This window comes from Protopterus annectens, chromosome 1.part0 (assembly GCF_019279795.1).
Source record: "Protopterus annectens isolate FY-2018-M chromosome 1.part0, PAN1.0, whole genome shotgun sequence".
Taxonomy (NCBI): domain Eukaryota; kingdom Metazoa; phylum Chordata; order Ceratodontiformes; family Protopteridae; genus Protopterus; species Protopterus annectens.
Window position 1 is genome coordinate 188,955,443 of NC_056725.1, and position 19,524 is coordinate 188,974,966.

Genomic DNA, 19,524 nt, shown 5'->3' on the forward strand with positions numbered 1-19,524 from the left:
CATCTTGTAAAGCTGCTCCTCTTTATGTAAAAAAAAAAAAAAAAATCTAGCCTACGTGAAAGTCTGCCAGACTGGCAGTCCTTCACTCAGTCCCTGATGCAGGTCTTCATGGCCCTAAGGCCTATACCTTCCTCAGCCCCTTCTATTCCACTGCTCGGCCCCAAGGCCTACTTCAGTTACCTCACTCCTTATTCCCCAGGAAGAAGAGACCTTCTCGTCTTGCTCTGAGACTCTCCCCTATTGCTTAAATAGCATCACCCTGGAATATTGTACTCCAGATGAGGATTCTGGATTACGATGATGAAATGCATACTTCAGTGTCCAAGTTTGACATTTTGGGAAGTATCCCATTTGACTTGTTGCAGGTTGAAGTACCCTCACCATCTGCCATTCTTCTGGTGATCCCTGCCTACCCTGACACTTGCCTCATGCTCAGACCCTTGACTCTCAGCTGCCTGTTCCAAAGACTGCCATTTCTACAAGGTGCCTGAAGACCCACAAGTTCCTTGAATCCTTTGTGGATCCTGCTGTCCTAGCTGTGGCCCCAGATAAATGATGAGGGAGCAATCTAGATTGTATGCCTTCTGATGGTGTAAAATTATGACTAGGCAAGAAGACTTGTACCTTATCTACCCTGGCTGTTAATGCTATTATGTGTTGATTTTAATGGTGCTTTTCATGTAGGGCAGTTGGAGATTAGACCAGACTGTTATGGGCACCACAAGGGGAAACTGACAATTTTGTTTTGCTATTGCATTATCTATTTTCTTTGTTTCCCTTCTATGTCCTTTTAAAGAGTCTTCGCAGGATATTGGTGTCTTCTGCTGCTGTAGCCTTGCCTGTTTGATCCATTTTAGTACAGATTGGATTGTAGACTGACCCGAAGGAGCAAATCCTCTGAGCTGCTGTATAGTAATGCTATTGCAACCACCTTTCTTTGGGGTGGCTACCTGCGCATATACTACCTTTCCAGACATTAGAACATGTCATGAACAGGCCCAACTTTGATTTGGTCATACTGCAGAGTTGGCCATTTGCTCCTGCTTTCATGCTATGCGCTCATTCTGTGCTAGTGCAGTGTCATTTGAGTGCAGTTGTGCTAGGCACCTACCAGAACTGTGGATGTTCAAGAAACCTTGGCAATATGTTTCACTTTCTGGACCTACGTATTTTATTTAGCTGGTGTGGATACCCAGTTTTCCACTCACATGGCTTCCTTCTAATGCTTTTTAAGCCTTATGGGGGGTGCTAAAGCTGACACTATGCCAAGTGTAGGTTTCTGTAACCTTGCCAAATCTTTAAATGCTGCTCTGCTGCTGAAATCCGATCACTCAAAAATTGCTACCCTTTCAGACTTTAAAGTTTGGAAATGGGGAAGTGGTCAGATGGTGCATGATCCTGGTGAGTAGGATGGGATGGTCTATGCACTCAAAACCGGTTTCACCAAGGCTGTTTTGCCAGCCTTGTGAACAGGTGCATTGTCTTGTCCTTTCTGTAGCTTCCCTCTTGTTTTCAGTGCCTCCTTTAATTAGTACAGCAAGTTACAACTGTTGCCATCCTTGGAAGATGGTCAGTACAACACCTTCCTGATCCCAAAACAGACCATGACCATTCCTGCTGATTTGTTTTTAACTTTGGCCATGGTAAACTTTGGCGCCATTCAGTGGTGTAACACTGTTCAGTAGTAACTAGATGTTCCAAAAAGTTGGCACCAGCTTGACTAAAATGAGTCCATTTGGAAGGGTCAACTCTGTCTACGCATCCATATTCAAATATTTGGGTACCCACTTGCATACTCATCTGTTCATGGATTATAAACACCATGTTCCTGGATATCTGTAGTGTCTTAGTAATTGTTTTAGTTGATATTTGCGGATCTGACAATCCTGAATGAACATGGTCAATTCAGTCCATTGTTTGAGGCTTCCCAGACCTTGCTCTCTCCAGTCCGTCTCCACACAAGTTTACAGACCACTTCTGAGTTGAGGACAAAGGGCACTTTGACAGTGGCTTGCATCATAATATTCATGGATTTCTTTTGGTGTTTTTTTCTGCCGGCATGGCTGAGTTCCACACTGATCTGAAAGTCAGCATAGTGTTATGATTCTACAAATTGGCGAGGTAAAATTGATGCTCCGGTTAGAAGTTGGTCTGGCTTGGAACTTTTCTCAGCACCCCCTTGTAAATGCTGGGTTTTGTTAGCACGGAATGGTTTGTGCTCCGGATTCTAGAGAAGTATTGCTTGGCATTTGTGCTAAGAAAGTCGTGAAGAAGACACTTGGTCAGCTAGCCTTTACCACATTCATAATGTTAGTGGGTGGAATTTGGCAAAAGTTGACTGCAAGAGCTGCTGTTTGGGATGGTCTTCAAGCTGCCCATGCAGGTAAACTGTCTGTATTACAATAGTGAATCTACAGGGGGGGGGGGGCGGCGGTAAACACTGCAGTGTCTTGTTCCAAAGATGTGGTGATGGCCATGCACATGGTACCTAGAGGTATTAAGTCACTGAATTTGTATGCTTTGCAGATATCCACTTGGTGAATTTGCATATGCTTAACTGCTGAAGCTTGCTTTTCTAAAAAAGTTGGAATTATTTTTTAGGTGAAGTTTATGAAGAGCAAACCTGGAGCAGCTATGGTTGAAATGGCCAACGGTTATGCAGTTGATCATGCCATCACCCATTTGAACAACAACTACATGTTTGGACAGAAGCTTAATGTTTGGTAAGAAATGCATCGGTAAACAATTTTGTTTTTGTATGTTTATGTATGCCTTTCTGTCAATGTGTAAAAAAAAAAAAAAAAAAAAAAAGATAAAACTATAAATCCAGAACATTTTCATAATTTAGCTATTCTCATACTAGAAGCCTTTAAGGAGAGCCACCCAAATGTAACTTTTCAATGTTCCTTCCTTATAGTTCTGGACTGCACACCACACAAGCATAATTTAATTCCATTTGTGGCCATCTTCGTGTTTCACTGTTGCAGTCATTACATTAATCTGCTGGCAGGTTGCCCTCTGTCGGCCTGATTAACAGTCTGGGTCCTGCATTGGTTGCTGTCCCATGTTGTCGGGGGTATAAAACATGCAGCCGACGCCATTACATCAGTCTGTCTTGCCGTGCGGTGCCCGAAGCAGAAGCAGTTCGCAAGTGCCGGTTGGTAGGCTCCTGAAATTTTCGTTTTCCAGTTTCGGAACCGAAGTATTCAACTTAAAGCCAAGTACCCCGTCGGAGAAATTTTTTCTTCTTTACCGATGTCGGTAAAAGTTAATTGCATTACTTGTGAAAAGCAAATGCCTCAGATTTACGTTTGTACTGTATTCCTTGCCTAGGCCCTGACCACGATGTACCTTGCTGTCACTTTTGTGCTTTATATTTAATTGGCGCACTATCCGTAGGTATATTTTTGCCTTTAAATATTTCAGTTCTCTGTTTAATTATCCAGAAATTTTGTTGGTTAGCCATCTGACTACTGGAATTAAGACAGGCCATTTGGGTCCAAAACTGCCGACTATGCTTTTAAGCCAGTCGCCAGTACTCGGTGAGGCACTTTCGCATCCCTTGATACCCGCTACTTGTGACTTGCAGGCTTCTACTGACTCCCATTTGGGAGTCTGGTATACCACGAGATGCTTCACCTATGGAACCCGCAGATTTCTCTACCTTGGATGGGTCTGGAGCCAATGTGCAGGCACCAGCTTCTGAGGGTGTATTCAGGCCTACAGACTTGCATGTTAAGCAGACTCCACCTTCTATACTAACGCCTAAATCTCGAGCCATTTCTAAAACTCCACCCAGGCCATATGTTCAGGCCCCTGTGCCTAAACAAATTTATCAAAATGGCTGAAGATCTTATTACTCTAATCAGGGGTAGTCATCCCCCACCCCCCTTGTAAGAGGCCTAGGGCGAGCTTGACTATGAATCTTCTGATCAGGACCAAGTCTTCCAATGACCTGGATTTGTCCATACCTACTTATGAGGATTCTGATAGAGGATTCCATTCATTCTGCTCAAACCCCCCCAGAGGACTTTTCTTTTGGGGAAACTTTACGTGCCTTAAGGGAACATTTCCACTGGGAAAGTCAGGAATTTTCTGAATCTAAAGAGGCTTAAGGATTTCCTTCTACCTCCACATGGGCCTTTGGCTATACCTCCTGTACTAGACATTGTGTTTTCGGAATCCAGTATGGCCTCTGATTCCCTGCCTCCAGCTCCTAGTAAACCTGACTGATACTACAGGGTTCCGGAGTCCCACAAGTTCCTTTTCAAAACTCTTGTTGTGGATCCAGAAACCATTTCTCAGGGCCCAAGGGCATTAAGGCTTGGACTGCTAAAAATCCTACTCCTCCTGATAGACTCCAGGGTGCTGGATAGATGGGGTAAAAAGGTTTATATCAGGGCTTTAAACTGCCAATTTCATATGTTAAAATGTCAACAGCATATTATTGAACTGCTTAAACAGAATAATTTCTAACTGTGGAAAATAGATTTACAGGATTCAATGTATTCTGCTGAACAAGTTGGAAAATATACTTTGCAATGTGGTTTTGATTCTTTAGAGGCCTCTTGTAGGGCTGCTGTTACTGGGTCTTTGCTTAGAAGGCATGCTTGGCTTAAGGAGCAAATCTCTGCCTGATCATGTTAAAGCAAAATTGTTGTATGCTCCTTTAAATCAGGATCACCTGTTTGGCACGAAGACTGAAGTTCTAAAAAAGATTAGGCTAAATTTATGCAAACTGTAAAAGATTTCTTAGCGTAACCTCCAAGATTTAGTAGGCACTGGCCTACTGAGAATTAGTCCTTTCCAGCTCCTTTCAGATCCACTCAAGCCAAACCCAGACACCAAAAGCACCAGGTTTCAGTCCCAAGGGTCTCTCAAAACTAAACAATGGGGGGGGCTGACCCCCCCCCCCCCCAATGGTAAGTCTCTGACTTTCCTTTATAATTACAAAGCACTTACGTTTAGCCGCCCCTTTGGGGGGGAAAGATTGCTCTTCATGCAAAAAACTGGGAACTCGTAACCCAGGACAAATGGCTCTGTCCCAGGGATACAGATTTCAATTCCACACGTTGCAAACACCAAATGGGTGGCCAGACCTGCCCCCAAATCAGTGGGCAGAGGCTCAGAAATCCCTCTTGACCATGGGAGCTATTCAACCAGTACCAGAAGAGGAAAAGGGACGAGGTTTCTATTCCAGGCTTTTCCTGGTACCCAGAAAAGACAAATCATGGCATCCAGTTCTGGACCTGTCTAAATGCCTTTCTGGGCATTGCAAAATTCAAGATGCTGACTCTTCACCAGCTACTTCTATGCTAGGCAAAGATGCCTGGTTGGCAACTCTAGATTTAAAAGAAGCTTACCTGCATATCCATATCTGGGAATCTTGCAGAAGATACCTACGCGTCAAAGCAAGCTACTTGCATTATCAGTTCTCTGCACTGCCCTTTGGCTTTTCTACTGTGCCCAGGGTATTCGCAAAGTACCTGGCTCCGGTAAGTGCATTTCTTGCATTGTGTACAGAGTTTTTACACACTTCAGTGAGTTGGGGAAGGAAGATCACATGCTGCAGTTAGCTAGATCTTGCTTGTCTGTCCCTGTAATGACAAAGGTATGGACTGTAAACAGTACCATGCCACCCATGGCAGTGCACTTTTCAGGGCATTTTTAGCTATAGCAAATTAAACACAAGAATTTACTGTAGAAACGTTTTTCAAGATGTCCTGAAAAAAAATACATTTCACTTTTTTGTGTGGTTCTTTAAACTTGTATACACTGGCTGCCTGTTTAATGTTTCAGTATGGCTGGCTTGTCAGCAACTTTGCTTTGCCTTAATTCCAAGGCAAACAAAAATTTTAAAAGGCGAGTGGTCCTTCCCTTTACTGAAGCATGATTCTCTTTCCTCTGGCTTGGGGAATTTTCTGCCTGCATTGGCACATAGGGGAAACTTTTTTTCCCCCTTTTTTGGATGAAGCAGAAGTCTTGCATTATGTTGGTTCCATCAACCTCCCCTTTTTGAGGTTTGAGGATTTTTATTTCCTTATTCAGATCCAGACTATTCCCCTCAAAGTATTCCCCAGGTAAGATGGATGGAGTTTTTCTTCCTTTGACTCTGAAGATTCTGATCAGGTGCATCTATTGCCGCCTATGGGAATTATGAGAACTTTGCCTCAGACGAAAAAGGTTTTCCTCTGGACAGTTACCTTTAACTCTGTACTAAAATCTTTGTCGAAAGAGCATCTCTTGACCCTATATGGCCTCACAATCCCCTTGACCAGACTGCATGTGAGGGAATGCAGTGGTGCTAAAACTGTTACCTTTGGGATAAAAACTAGTTTCCCTGGGGGGTCCCAGTGCTGTGGACCTTTGGGGAAGCTGCAAACTCCCTAGGACTGCACACCATGACTGGACCTAATGGGAGAAATCAAATCAACTAGCAGGTGACCTCACCAGAAGCCTGATGCAGTTGCCAGATGTTAGTGTTTCACTGTTGCAGTCACATTTGGATTATCTGCTTGCAGTAGCCCTCAGTCGGCCTAATTATCAAAGTCTAGGGTCCTGTGGTGTTTGCTGTCATCTTCCATGATGTCAGGTAGTCTGGTATGAAGCATGCAGCCAACGCAATTACATCAGTCTCTTGCTGTGCAGTGCCCAAAGCGGTTAGCAAGTGCTGGTTGGCTGACTCCTGTTTTCGAGTTTCGGAACCGAAGTTTGTAAAGCCAAGTACCCCGTTGGGAATACTTTTTTTCTTGCTTTAATCCGATGTCGGTAAAAGTCAATACTTGTATTTCTTGTGCAAAGCCAATGCCTCAAAGACTTTAATTCGTACTGTATTCCTTGCCTAGGCCCTGACCACGATGTACCTTGCTGTTGGTTTTGTGCCTTATTTAAATTCGTGGTCTGTATTTACGCTTCTAAATAATTTGGTACTCTGTTCAATTACCCAGCTATGGCTTCGGTAAGCCACCCGTCTACTGAAGTTCTGAAAAATGCAAAGATAGACGGGCTGCCTAAGTACAAAGCTGCCGACGACGCTTCTAAGCTAGTGGCAAGTTTGCCAGTACTCGGAGGTGCCTTCGCATCCCCTGATACCCACTACTTCAGATTTGCAGGCCTCTACTGAGACCTATTCTGAATCTGGTATGTCGCGAGATGCTTAAATTGTGGAACCTGTGGATGTCTCTAGCTTGGATGGGTCTGGAGCTGCTGTGCAGGCACTGGCTTCTGAGGGTGTGTTCAGGCCTACTGACTTGCTTATTAAACCGGCACCATCATAAAGGCCTAAAACTTGATCCAAGCGTAGAAAACTGATGCCCAGACTGCATGGTCAGACCTCTGTGCCCAAAAAACAAATGGTAATGGATGAATACCTTTAATCAGGGAAAGGAGACCTAGGACTGAACATGGTTGATTCTTCTGATCAAGATTCTGAAATTGGTTTCCTCTGACCAGGATTTACCCTTGTCTACCTGAGGATTCTGACACTACTCTATTCCCTCTGCTTCCCCTCCAGGGGATTTTTTTTGTGAAACCTTGCATACTCTTGGGGAGCATTTTCTCTGAGAAAGCCGGGGTTGCTGTGATTCTAAAAAGAGGCTTGGGCATTTCTTGCGTGCCCCAACACAGGCCTCTAGCTATCCCCCCTCTACTGGACATTGTTGATGACACCTTTTTGAATCTAGCTTGGTTCCTGACTCCTTACCTCCTGCTCCCAGAAAACCAGATGGATATTACAGGGTTTCTGACTAAAGTTCTTTAAAAAGCCTACTGTGGATCCTGAGACCATTTCACAGGGACCCAAGGGCATTGTCTGCTACTGCCAAAAATCCTACCCCCTCTGATAGTGATGCCAGGGCGCTGGATAGATGGAGTAAGAAGGTATGCACTTCTGCAACCTTGGCTATTGGGGACTTAAACTGCCAGTTTCATAGTATTTGCAGCATATTGTTGGATTGCTTAAACAGAAGATGATTATTCCTGACCATGCTGAAAATAAAGATTTACAGGATTTAATGCATTCTGCTGAACAAGTTGGAAAACTTACTTTGCAATGTGGTTTTGCTTCATTAGAGGCGTCTTGCAGGGCTGCTGTCACTGGGTCTGTACTTAAAAGGCATACTTGGCTTAAGGGGTAGTCTTTGCCAGATCATGTTAAAGCTAAATTGCTGGATGCTCCCTTAAACCAGAACTGCCTGTTTGGCAACAAAGCATAAGTAGTACTTAAAATGGAGGAAAAAACTAAATCTATGCAAACTGTTAAAGATTTCCTGCAAGTACCTACTCCAATATTTAGTAGGCATTGGCCCTCTAAGAATTGGTCCTTTCCTGCCTCTTCCAGGCCTTCAGTCCAAACCCAGAACCAGCAAAACACCCAGGCTTCAGTCCCAAGGTACACAGGACTAAGCAGTGGGGGGGGGGGCTCCCACTTCAAAGCAGGGAGTAGTAAGACTCCCCCTCCCCATGGTAAACTCTCAATGACTTGACTTTTAAAACTTCCAAGCCCTTGTCAACTGACTGTTCCTTTAGGGCAAAAGATTGCTCTGTGGGCAAAACTGGGAACTCATTACCCAGGACAAATGGGTTTGTTTCCCAAGGGTACAGATTCCACTTCCACGCTTTACCAACCCCAAATGGTTGGCCAGATGTACCCCCAAATCAGTGGGCAAAGGCTCAAAAGCAACTTCTCTGGGCTATTCAAACTGTCCCAGAAAAGGAAGGGGGATAAGGTTTCTACTGAAGACTTTTGCTGGTGCCCAGAAAAGACCACTCCTGGCATCCTATCCTGGACATCTCTATCCTAAACACTTTTTTGTTGATGCCAAAATTCAAGATGCTAACTCTTCACCAGTTGCTTCTTATGCCAGGCAAGGATGCCTGGTCAGCAACACTGGATTTAAAGGAAGCCTACCTGCACATCCCAATCGGGGGAATCTTGCAGAAGATACCTACGCAGATGTCAAGTGTTTCACTGTTGCAGTTATAACATTTGGCTTATCTGCTTGTAGTAGCCCTAGTTTCTCTGTACTGCCCTTTGGCTTATCTACTGCGCCCAGGGTATTCACGAAGTGCCTAGCTCCAGTCATTGCATTTTGCAGGCAAAGGAATATTCAAATATATCCATACCTGGACTATTGTCTTAATTCAGGCAGAAAGCTGGGACATACTTTTGAATAATCTGGCGTTCGTACATAAAGTGATAACTTCTCTTGGGTACACCATAAACGAAAAGAAATCGCACCTTATACCCTGCCAACAAATTGTATTCCTGGGAGCAAGCTTGAACAACTTCCCAGATGGCTTTCCTCACGCCAGAGAGAAGTTCATTTGACAGCTTGCTTCACACTAATGGCCCCAAAAACCCTGCTGTCTTAAAGACAAATACTGCAAGCCTTGGGATTCATGGCCTCCTGCATTCTCCTAATTTCATATGCAAGACTGCATATGAGGAAACTACAATGGTATCTAAAAAGCCTATGGTATCAACATTTTCAGGATCTAGAAGAAGTGATTCCTATCATACCTTGCCTACGGTTAGAATTCCTTTGGGCAGAGGCCTGCCACCAAAACAAGGGACTACCATTCACTCTACCCCCTGCTGCCCAAACCCTAACAGATCCATCAGACTATGCATGGGGGGGCTCACCTGGCAGGGAAGTGCATTCAGGGCAAATGGAACCAAAGTCAAATGCACCTGCATATCAATCAAAAAGAAATGTTAGCTGTACAGAATGCTCAGATGGCCTTCAAGGACCGCGTTCTTCCAGGATAATTAATGGTAAAGATGGACAACACCATTATGTGGTACACAAGCAGGGGGGTACCCATTCTTACCCCCTCTGCAGGCTAGCCATGGCTTTGTGGAACACAGCCTTGAGATACCAAATGCAATTACAAGCTCAATTCCTGCCAGGAAAACTGAATACACTGGCAGACTAAGCAGACATCTCATGGACCCACACAAGTGGAAACTACAGGTTTTCAACATGTTGACAAGCAAATGGAGCCCAGACATCTGTTTGCCTCCTCCCAGAACTACCAGCTAGACAAATTTTGCACAAGGACTCCTCACAGAAAAGCATGGAAAGTGGATGCTCTGTCCTTCAGCTGAAAAAAAGTCTATGCCGTCCCCCTCTGCCTCTGCTCTCCAAAGTTCTGCTAAAAGTCAAACAGGACAAACCAAAATGATTTTGATTGCTCCAGACTGGCCATGCCAACACTGGTACCCATTCCTGAGCGGTGTCAGCTGGCCCCATGGCACCTGCCTCTGACACCTTCCTTGCTGTCTCAGGACAACAAGTTCTGCCAACATTGAACCTTGCAGCTGGGCTAATCACTTAAATTCACCCTTGGCATCCCTCAGCAAACCTGTGATGGCTGTCATCTTGGGAGGCGAGAAGACCTAGTACTAGAAAAGCTTATGCTGATAAATGGAAAAGATTCGGTGCCTGGAACTCCTCCTTTAGGGATGAGCATAGTTCCCAATTTACCTCGTATTTTGCAATACTTAACGGAGATGCTTCACAAGGGCCTGTCTCTTCCTCAGTTCACTAACGCAACCACTCCTCTTATCCCCTGCTCAAGCAGCATCTCAGAGGGGCAAAGAACTTGAGACCACCCAGGAGAGCTCCTACCCCTGCCTGGGACCTTAACTTTTGTTTTGGAGAAGCTCACTTTACCTCCTTTCGAACCAGATGCTACTGCAGACTTAATTTCTTTCTTGGAAACCAGCCTTCCTATTAGCAATCACTTCAGCTAGAATGATATCTTAATTACAGGCCCTTATGGCAGTGGAGCCTTTCATCATCTTTCATGCAGACAGGTTATTTCTGAGGACCAATCCATCCTTCATGCCCAAGGTGGTTTCCAGTGTGGCTCTTAACCAGTCCATTCATTTGCCTACCTTTTTCCCCGAATCCACAAAATGAATGAATTCTGCACTCTATGGACGTGCACAGACAACTTAGATTTTATATATGGACAGGACTAAGCCTCTCAATCTGAACAGCTGCTAGTTGGCTTTTCTGCTGGGGCAGAGGGGAAAGCCATTTCAAAACTGTTTCTAAATGGATAAGTCATCGTATTTATTTTTGCTATAAGCACCATGGAAAACCTACCCCACAATGCCAGAAAACCTACCCCACAGGGGATAAGATCACATTCCACCAGGGCTGCATGTACCTCTACAGCCTTTCTCAGAGGGGTCCCTACCAGGGACAATCCTAGAAGCTGCTGTCTGGAGTTCTGTACATACCTTCACCAAGCATTACTACAGGAATATTTTTTCTAAATCCAGAGCTGGTTTTGCCACTGCAGTTTTGCAGGGCTTAATATCTGGCCCTAATGCTCTCTAACTTCCTCCTCCCTTAGCTTTGGGAAATCAACCCAGATGTAATTTCACTGCAACAGTGAAACATGAGCCTAGTACAGGGTATCTACACTTGCCATAAGTGTAGATGTTGGGAAGTGTATTCACTGTTGCCGTCCTGGGTACCCTCCCAGCCCCCTGACTTCTCTTGCCTCTACCTTTTGCTTAAGTTTTCTGGTGTATTTTTTGATGGAGGTGAACACAATTGCTTCCCTTTTGGGGGGGGGGGTCACCTGACATCTCGGGCAAAACTGTAATGGCATCTGCTGCATGTTTTATACCCCCTGACAAAGTGATGTCATGGCAGAGATGGCATCCACAGGAATCCAAGACTCTGGTATGCAGGCCGGCTGAGGGCTACCTGCAGGCAGATAACCCAAATGTAATTACTGCAACAGTGAATACACTAACATTTACATTTATGGTAAGGGTGCCCAACTGTACTTTCTCCTCTCCCCTTAGCCAAAGAGTGGTGTGTACCACACAGACCTTTTTGCCACCAAAAAAATTCACGTGGTCCAGGAAAATGTCAGCTTGGAATGGAAGACAGATGCCACCTTCCTTTGGGCAAGTTTATTCCTCTGCCTCCTTTCCAGTACCCTTGCTCCCCAGGGTACTGCTGGAAATAAGGGAAGGGCCACCGATCATTGTAATAGCCCCAGAGTGGCAAGGGCAGCACTGGTACTGCCTATTGCTCAGTCTTGCTTAGCCAGTTAAAGCCACTCCTGTCTTCTAATACCTCTGCATTGCTTTGGGTGGTGGATTCCTCTCAGTACTGTGGTTTCTTCTGCTTTTGACTTGCATTGAGAAGCTAGTCTCCTCTTACCTCGGGGTTTTGCGCTTGAGGTAATTTAACCCAACATGGTCTGTCACCATGCTTTTACATTGTCTGGTTTAAGGGTCCTTGGGACCTTGTAACAGCGACAGTCTTGGCCCTTCTGTTTATCCTCTTAGAATGTGTGCTTAATTATGGAGTCTTATTAGTACGTTGTTTTTTAGACTGTCAAGTCTTTATGCTGATAATTCCCAGCTGTGAGGGTGTTGCAGTACGTGGTTTGCCTTGTCCTTGCCACAACTGACTAGAAGGTAAAAGAACTGTAATTGCCTGTGCATGCGCAGTGTTTGGTGTAGGTAGGTGATGCTCACAGGATGTGTGGCATCTACTTCTGGTAGCTGTACATCTTTCTCCCTATGTGCATCAGATGGTGAGAATTGGGCAATTACATTATGAAGTTGGTAAGAGGGCAGACTCAGATCTTTCATTTCTGTGTGCAAAGTGATTTGTATTCTGCATTAAAGTTCAGGCAATTAACTACTGCCAATCATTAGTGGACCAGAGTTCCGCTGTGGTGACCCCTAACCTGGAAAAGCTGAAAAGACGAACATGCAATCCATTATTTTAGTGTAGCCTAGCAGCTGTATGGTCAGTAAGTAGATGTTAAGGGCTGGTTGAGCAAAAGTAAATGTTCCTACTTAATGTGCTCATTTGAGGCAAAATAAATGGCACAAAAGTGACATTTTTTGCTCTTGCTGTGAGACCGTCTTGGACATTTAACGATATGCCACTGCTTTACTCTGATTTTACAGCTTTAACTTGATAGTTAACTGGCTTATAAGGGAAATTCAAAACCAAAAGTGCCTGTCTGTATTAGCTGTTTTGCACTCGGGGCAGACTTGCATACTCAAGGGTTATGGCTTTTTGGTAATGTGCGGTTTAACCAGTCTTCTGTTGGAGTGTAGGAAAGTTTGTGCTGCTAAACGAGTCTTGTTAATTCAGGGAAGTACTGTGCATCTGGTTGCCATAAGTATCAGTATCTTCACCCTTTACTCTCCTTTTGGGATTTCCTGAATTGAAAGCATGTGGCCAAACTATGCCGTGTATTTGTTCACCCAGCCTTTGCAGACCTCTGACATCGTATCTAGGCTGGGAGCTGTAACTATAAATGCTCAAACACTTGCAGGACATGCAAACCAACTTGCCACTACAAAAAAAAAAAAAAAAACCCTAGCCCTTAGGGTTACTCTGGCATCGTGCCACCCAACCTTATTTCCCAGTGCTTCTGTAGAGTAGAGCCACTGGATTTATCCTGAAGTAAATTTTCTATTTCCCATCCACTTATCAAGATTTCTCTTGAGGGCCAGTGAGGTGTTTTGCCATGTATGGGAAGTCTATTCATGGCATGGGTAGTTTCTGGGTTATGAACCTGTCCCAGCATGTTCTGTTTGTGGTAATGAGGTGGTCTCTGGAGCATGTGGAGTGGTTGAGATTTCTTTAGATGCCTCCCTTCTAACAGAGCTGGGTCCAACACTGCTTTGTAAGTTGAGCAGAGAGCCTCCAAGTAGGCGATATGAGACTGAGAATAGTTTGTCCATATAGGACAAGTGTTAGGCCTAGGATTCTCTCTGTGAGGTTCTTGAGTCTCTCTCTGGTGGGGGTACAGAATCTGTTGGCCGGTATATTGGCAATATCAGTTGGCTTGGTATAGGAGGTGCCATTGTGCAGTAGCTCAGAGCAAATCTGGGTATTGCCGTGGAAATTTACATAACTGTAAGGCCTTGTGGCACTAGTCTGCTGCATTTCTGTTTTCATAACTAGCTTTAAAGAATTTGGGATCTCAGCTTTTTGAGCCCAAGTTTTTCCAGTCTTGGGATTTCATCTTATTCTGCATCAATTTTATGGCAAGGGACCACCAGATTGGCTTTTTTTTTTTTTTTTTTTTTTTTCTCTGAGGAGAGCGTCTTGGTTCTGTTGGGTATGGCGAGATTCAAGCATTTGTGTACATGTTTGCACAGTGCATTGGTATGACGCAGTCATGCAACTGTTGCATGGGTGCTGTGAAGCTAGCCTCTGTTTTTAGGAGCCCAGAGTTAAGTGAAGTTTTGGTTACCTTTGCCGGGGGGGGGTATGGATTTCTCAGGTGATTTGTTTGTGGTCTGATCTAACGAAAAGTTGACTACTGACATGGGTGACTTGCTCTACATAAATGACCAGGTCAAGGATGTTGCTAAATGACCAGGTCAAGGATGTTGCTACCTCTAGTGTGGGCAAGAACAAGCTGATCCAGGGCATTGGAATTAATGAATTCCAGGAAACGTACTGCATTGGTACAAGAGTAGCTTCACAGTTAACGGGGGGGGGGGGTGTAGGTCAAGTCACCCAGTGTGAGTTAGGTTGGACCCTAATGTTCTCCAGGGTGCTTAGGAGTGTGGGGTGAGTCTTTGGGACATGGTTGGGGGCAACCTGAATCGCTGTCTTACCCAGTGTTAGCTGTGCCTGAAGTATCTGATGTGTTATTGGGCTACCAGTCTGGAGGTGTGCGCATCCTTTAAGAATATGAAAACATCACATTTGGTCAATTTGTTGAATGAGTAGTAGCTAGGTAGTGCAGGGGTGCTTTCTGCTGCTTTGAACCAGGTCTCTGATGCATCACAGATGTCTGTTCTGCATTTTTAAGGAGTGCTTTGAGCTAGTGCATTTCTAGATTTAGACTTCTAGCGTTGAGCAGCATGACCTAATACATACACATACAAGGGTTTTAACCCTAGGGTCCTTGTAGATGGAAACATTTTATTTTAGAGGCTTGTTGCCTTAATAGTTATCTTTAGTAGCATCTTCTTGGGGTCAAATCCCAAGAGTTCCAGAAAGGATTTCTAGGAAAAGTTCCCAGGAACCAACTACTTCAGAACCAGGAACCAACTACTTCAGAACCTCTTAAACTGATTTAATGCTTTGGATCTGAAAACCAGAACAGAAGTCTCCTCTGCCACTCTTGGCCTCCGATCAGATTACATTCAGATTAGGGGCCTCTTTGGAACACTTTCCAAAGTCACAATCACTCAAGACCTTAAGCATCCTTTACCTGCTGTCCCAAAAGCTTGACCAAAGCTGATGTGGGTAGTTTTTCTCACTGGTAAAAGTGCCAAGCTGTAGTTTCTGCACTGGATTCAAGGTGTTTAAGTAGACTAAAACGTTTAGTCTCTTCCCCTTGGAGCCCTGTGTTGCCTCTGCTCCAGCTCACTGTTGGTGCTCTGCCTTTGGAAAGGAAATACCCATGAGCATGTTCTTTTGGAGTGTTTCCTTCAGAGGCAGTCAGCATTTTAATGTAGTGGAGAGGGTATCCTCTATCCTTGAAGTTTGGACTTCTCCTGCTTTTTCGGTCTACCACCCTAGCCTATTAATCTGTCTTGAGCCTCACTTGTCCTTGTCCTAGGAAAAGCTAGCCCAGTTTGTCATTGGGATACCCAGTCACGTGTGACACTTCTTGGGGAACCTTTTCGTTTGGATGTTCATCGTGCATACAGCTGCAGTCATAACAGATGGGTTTTCCTGCAGTCAGGCAGGTCCTCGGTCAGCCGAATTCCAAAGTCTAGGTCCAGCGTTGGATGTCGCCTCCTCCCTGACGTCAGTGTGACGGGGGTATAAAAACCAGCCAACGCCATTTTCTTCAGTCTTTCTTGCCGCGCGGTGCCCAAAGCAGAAGCAGTTCGCAAGTGCTGGTCTGCCAGCTCCTGAGATTACGAATATTTTTCAACCGAAGTCTTCTTGAAAGCCAAGTACCCCATTGGGGAAACTTTTCTTGCTTCAGACCGATGTCAGACAAAGTTAATAATTGCATTTCATGTGGGAAGCAAGTACCGCATAAGGATTTTCATTCCCTCTGCATTCCTTGCTTAGGCCCAGACCACAACGTCTCGGCCTGTTTTTGTGCTACATTCAACAGGCGCACTAAGCGTCGGGCGGAGTTCGCCCAACACTATTTTGGCAAAATTTAATTACATTATGTCGTCTGATGCTCAGACTCCAGTTTTGAGTAAGACGCAAAGATAAGGACCGACATACAAGGTCCGCGACTTCTACCAACACCATGCCAAAGCAGACTACAGGTGGTCTGGTTCTCTGAGGCGCCTACGCAACCCCTGACTACCGATGACACTTCATTGACGGTGTCTTCAGTGCCCGAGGTCGCAGGCTCTTCGGCCCACACCCCGACTACAGATACCAAAGTGACTCTTGGCAGTGACTCGTTTAGACAGGCCTGCCACCTCTCAAGGTGTCTTCAGGCCTTCCTCTTTTTCCATCAAGGCTTTCACTAAGTCTAAAGCAGCCATGCATACTAAAAGACAAGCTCCACAGGGCCCTTCTCAAGGCCCCATGCCTAAAAAGCAAATGTTCAAAATGGCTGAGGATGTTTTTACTCTTATCAGGGGTTCTCAACCCCCCAGGACAAAAGGCCCAGAGTGGAGGAAGAATCCCCTTCCTCGGACCAGGCCTCCATTTCAGAACATTCTGAAAACCAGGAACATTCCTACTCCCCTTTTGAAGATTCTGATGCAGAGGAGTCAATTCCCTCTGCCCCCCCCCCCCCCGAGGATTACTTTTTGGGGGAAACCTTGCATACCTTGAGGGAACACTTCCACTGGGAAGGCCAAGAGTACTTTGACTCCAAGAAAAGGCTTAGGGGTTTCCTCTTGCTCCCTCAGCACAGGCCTCTGGCTATACCTCTAGTCTTAGACATACTAGATGTGTATTCGGAGGCCTGCCTTAACCCAGATTCTTTACCTCCAGCTCCAGCCAAGCCTGACTGGTATTACCGGGTTCCTGTTTCACACCAATTCCTATACAAAAGCCATGCGGCTGACCCAGAAACTATTTCACAGGGTCCCAAGGGAATTGAGGCCTCCACTGCTAAAAATCCATTACCTTCAGAGAGATTCCAGAGCTTTAGAAAGGTGGGGGAAGAAGGTATACACCTCTGCCACCTTAACCATGAGGGCATTAAACGGTCAGTTCCATATGTTAAAGTACCAACAGTTTCTGTTATCGCAGTTGAAAAGCAAAATGTCACAACCTGAACAACCAGACTTGGAGTTGCAGGATTTGTTACATAGTGCAGAACAAATGGGTAAGCATACCTTGCAATGTGGTTTTGATGCTTTAGAGGCCTCATGTAGAGCTGCTGTTACAGGATCAGTCATACGTAGACATGCTTGGCTCAAAGAGCAAACCTTACCAGATCATGTTAAAGCTAAATTACTGGATGCACCACTGCAGAAAGATGTATTGTTTGGTGTTAAAGCTGAGGAGGTATTAAAGAAAATGGAGGAAAAGGCAAAATCAATGCAAACAGTGAAATTTCCTACAGGTACAACCTCCACGTTTCAGTAGAAATTGGCCTTCAAAAAATTGGTCCTTTCCAGCCACAGACAGACCCCAAAGAGGTAGATACAGGTGCCCGAGGGGTAGAGGGCAATCTTAAGGATCGTTTAGAGGCAGACAATGGCAAGCACCTACACAGAGGTGGTGAAGATAGTTCACAGCCATTCAGAAAGCAGACCCAGTGACTTTCCCCTTTGCATGCCAAGCAAGGCTCAAATGGCAGCACCTTTAGGCGGAAAATTATTTTCGAAAAATTGGCATATTGTTACAAAAGACAAATGGATCCTGGACATAGACAGATGCTACAGATTCCACTTTCACACCCTTCCAAAACTGAGGTATGCCAAACCTGCCACACAATCAAAGGGCAGAGGCACAAAAACAAATTTCAGATCTCCTGGACATGAAAGCTATTCAAGATGTATCTGCACAAGAATAGGGTCAAGGTTTTTATTCCAGACTATTCCTGGTACCAAGGAAGGGCAAAGATTGGAGACCTATTTTGGACCTATCCATCCTAAACACATTTTTACTCTTGCCAAAATTCAAGATGCTCACATTATAGCAGCTTCTTCCCATGCTGGGCTGGTAACATTGGACCTCAAGGAGGCATACCTGCATGTCCCAATCAGACAAGATTGCAGAAGATACCTCAGATTTCTTGCAGGTTCAACACATTATCAATTCTCTGCATTGCCCTTTGGCTTATCTACTGCGCCCAGAGTGTTCACGAAATGCCTGGCATCAGTAATTGCCTACTGCAGACTTCAAGGGATACAAATATACCCATATTTGGACTGTCTGATCCAAGCGGACAGCAAGCACGTACTTCTGAAACATCTGGCGTTTGTAATAATGTTGTTGAATTCTCTGGGATACACAGTCAACAAAAAGAAATCAAGGCTAATGCCCTCTCAAACAATAATTTTCCTGGGTGCCAACTTGGATACAAACACCCAGATGGCCTACCTCAAGCCAGAGAAACAAGGACAACTAACTCAATACTTCAGAAGACTGGCAACTTTCACCAGGCTGACTGCAAGGAAAATCCTGCAGGCTCTGGGATTCGTGGCATCTTTCATCCTACTAATCCCATGTGCAAAGCTGCATATGAGGAAACTTCAATGGTACCTAAAAAACCTATGGTCTCAACACAGCCACAGTTTAGAAACAATACCACTGATTCCATGTCTTGAAAAGGAATTTCTGTGGTGGGCTCAAGCATGCCAAAGAAACACAGGTCTCCCATTCTGCAAGCCTCAACCAAATCAAGTCATCACAACAGACTCCTCGGATTACGCCTGGGGGGCGCACATGACAGATCGGTGCATTCAGGGCAAATGGTCCCAAAAAGAAAAGCACACATCAATCAAAAGGAAATGCTAGCAGTAATAAATGCTATTATAGTTTTCAAAGACCTACTGCATCCAGGCCAGCTATTGATAAGGACAGACAACACCACAGTAATGTGGTACATAAACAGGGAGGAACCCATTCATACCCCCTATGCAGGCTAGCCATGTCTCTTTGGAACATGGCTCTGGAATTACAAATCGAGCTTCAAGCACAGTTCCTGCCAGGCAAGGAAAACACGCTGGCAGACAACCTAAGCAGAAATGACAGATCCACACGAATGGAAGTTGCATCCTCAAGTTTTTTCAAAGATAATTCAAGCATGGGGAAGGCCAGACATAGATCTCCTTTGCCTCCCACAGAAATCACCAATTGGCAAAATTCTGCTCAAGGACCTTTCATCCACAGGCCTGGAAAGTGGACGCACTTTCAGTTGGACAACAATGACAGTATGCCTTTCCACCTCTTCCTCTGCTGCCCAAAGTTCTATTAAAAACCAGAGCAGACAGACCAAAGATTCTCATTGCTCCAGACTGGCCAAGACAACACTGGTACCCACTCCTGAGGTGCCTGACTCATTCCCCACCATGGATCCTGCCTCTAATGCCTCTTCTACTGACTCAGCACAACTTCAAAACTCTTCAGTCAG

General features: G+C 44.9%; 1 protein-coding gene across 1 annotated transcript in view; it reads left to right on the plus strand.

The window, feature by feature from the left end:
- Nucleotides 1–19,524, plus strand: part of HNRNPL (heterogeneous nuclear ribonucleoprotein L) — a 203,028-nt gene that overhangs the window by 42,124 nt on the left and 141,380 nt on the right. The window contains exon 9 of the mRNA XM_044056988.1: nucleotides 2,602–2,723. Within this exon, the coding sequence (XP_043912923.1) occupies nucleotides 2,602–2,723 (122 nt within the window). The remainder of the gene's footprint in view (nucleotides 1–2,601; nucleotides 2,724–19,524) is intronic.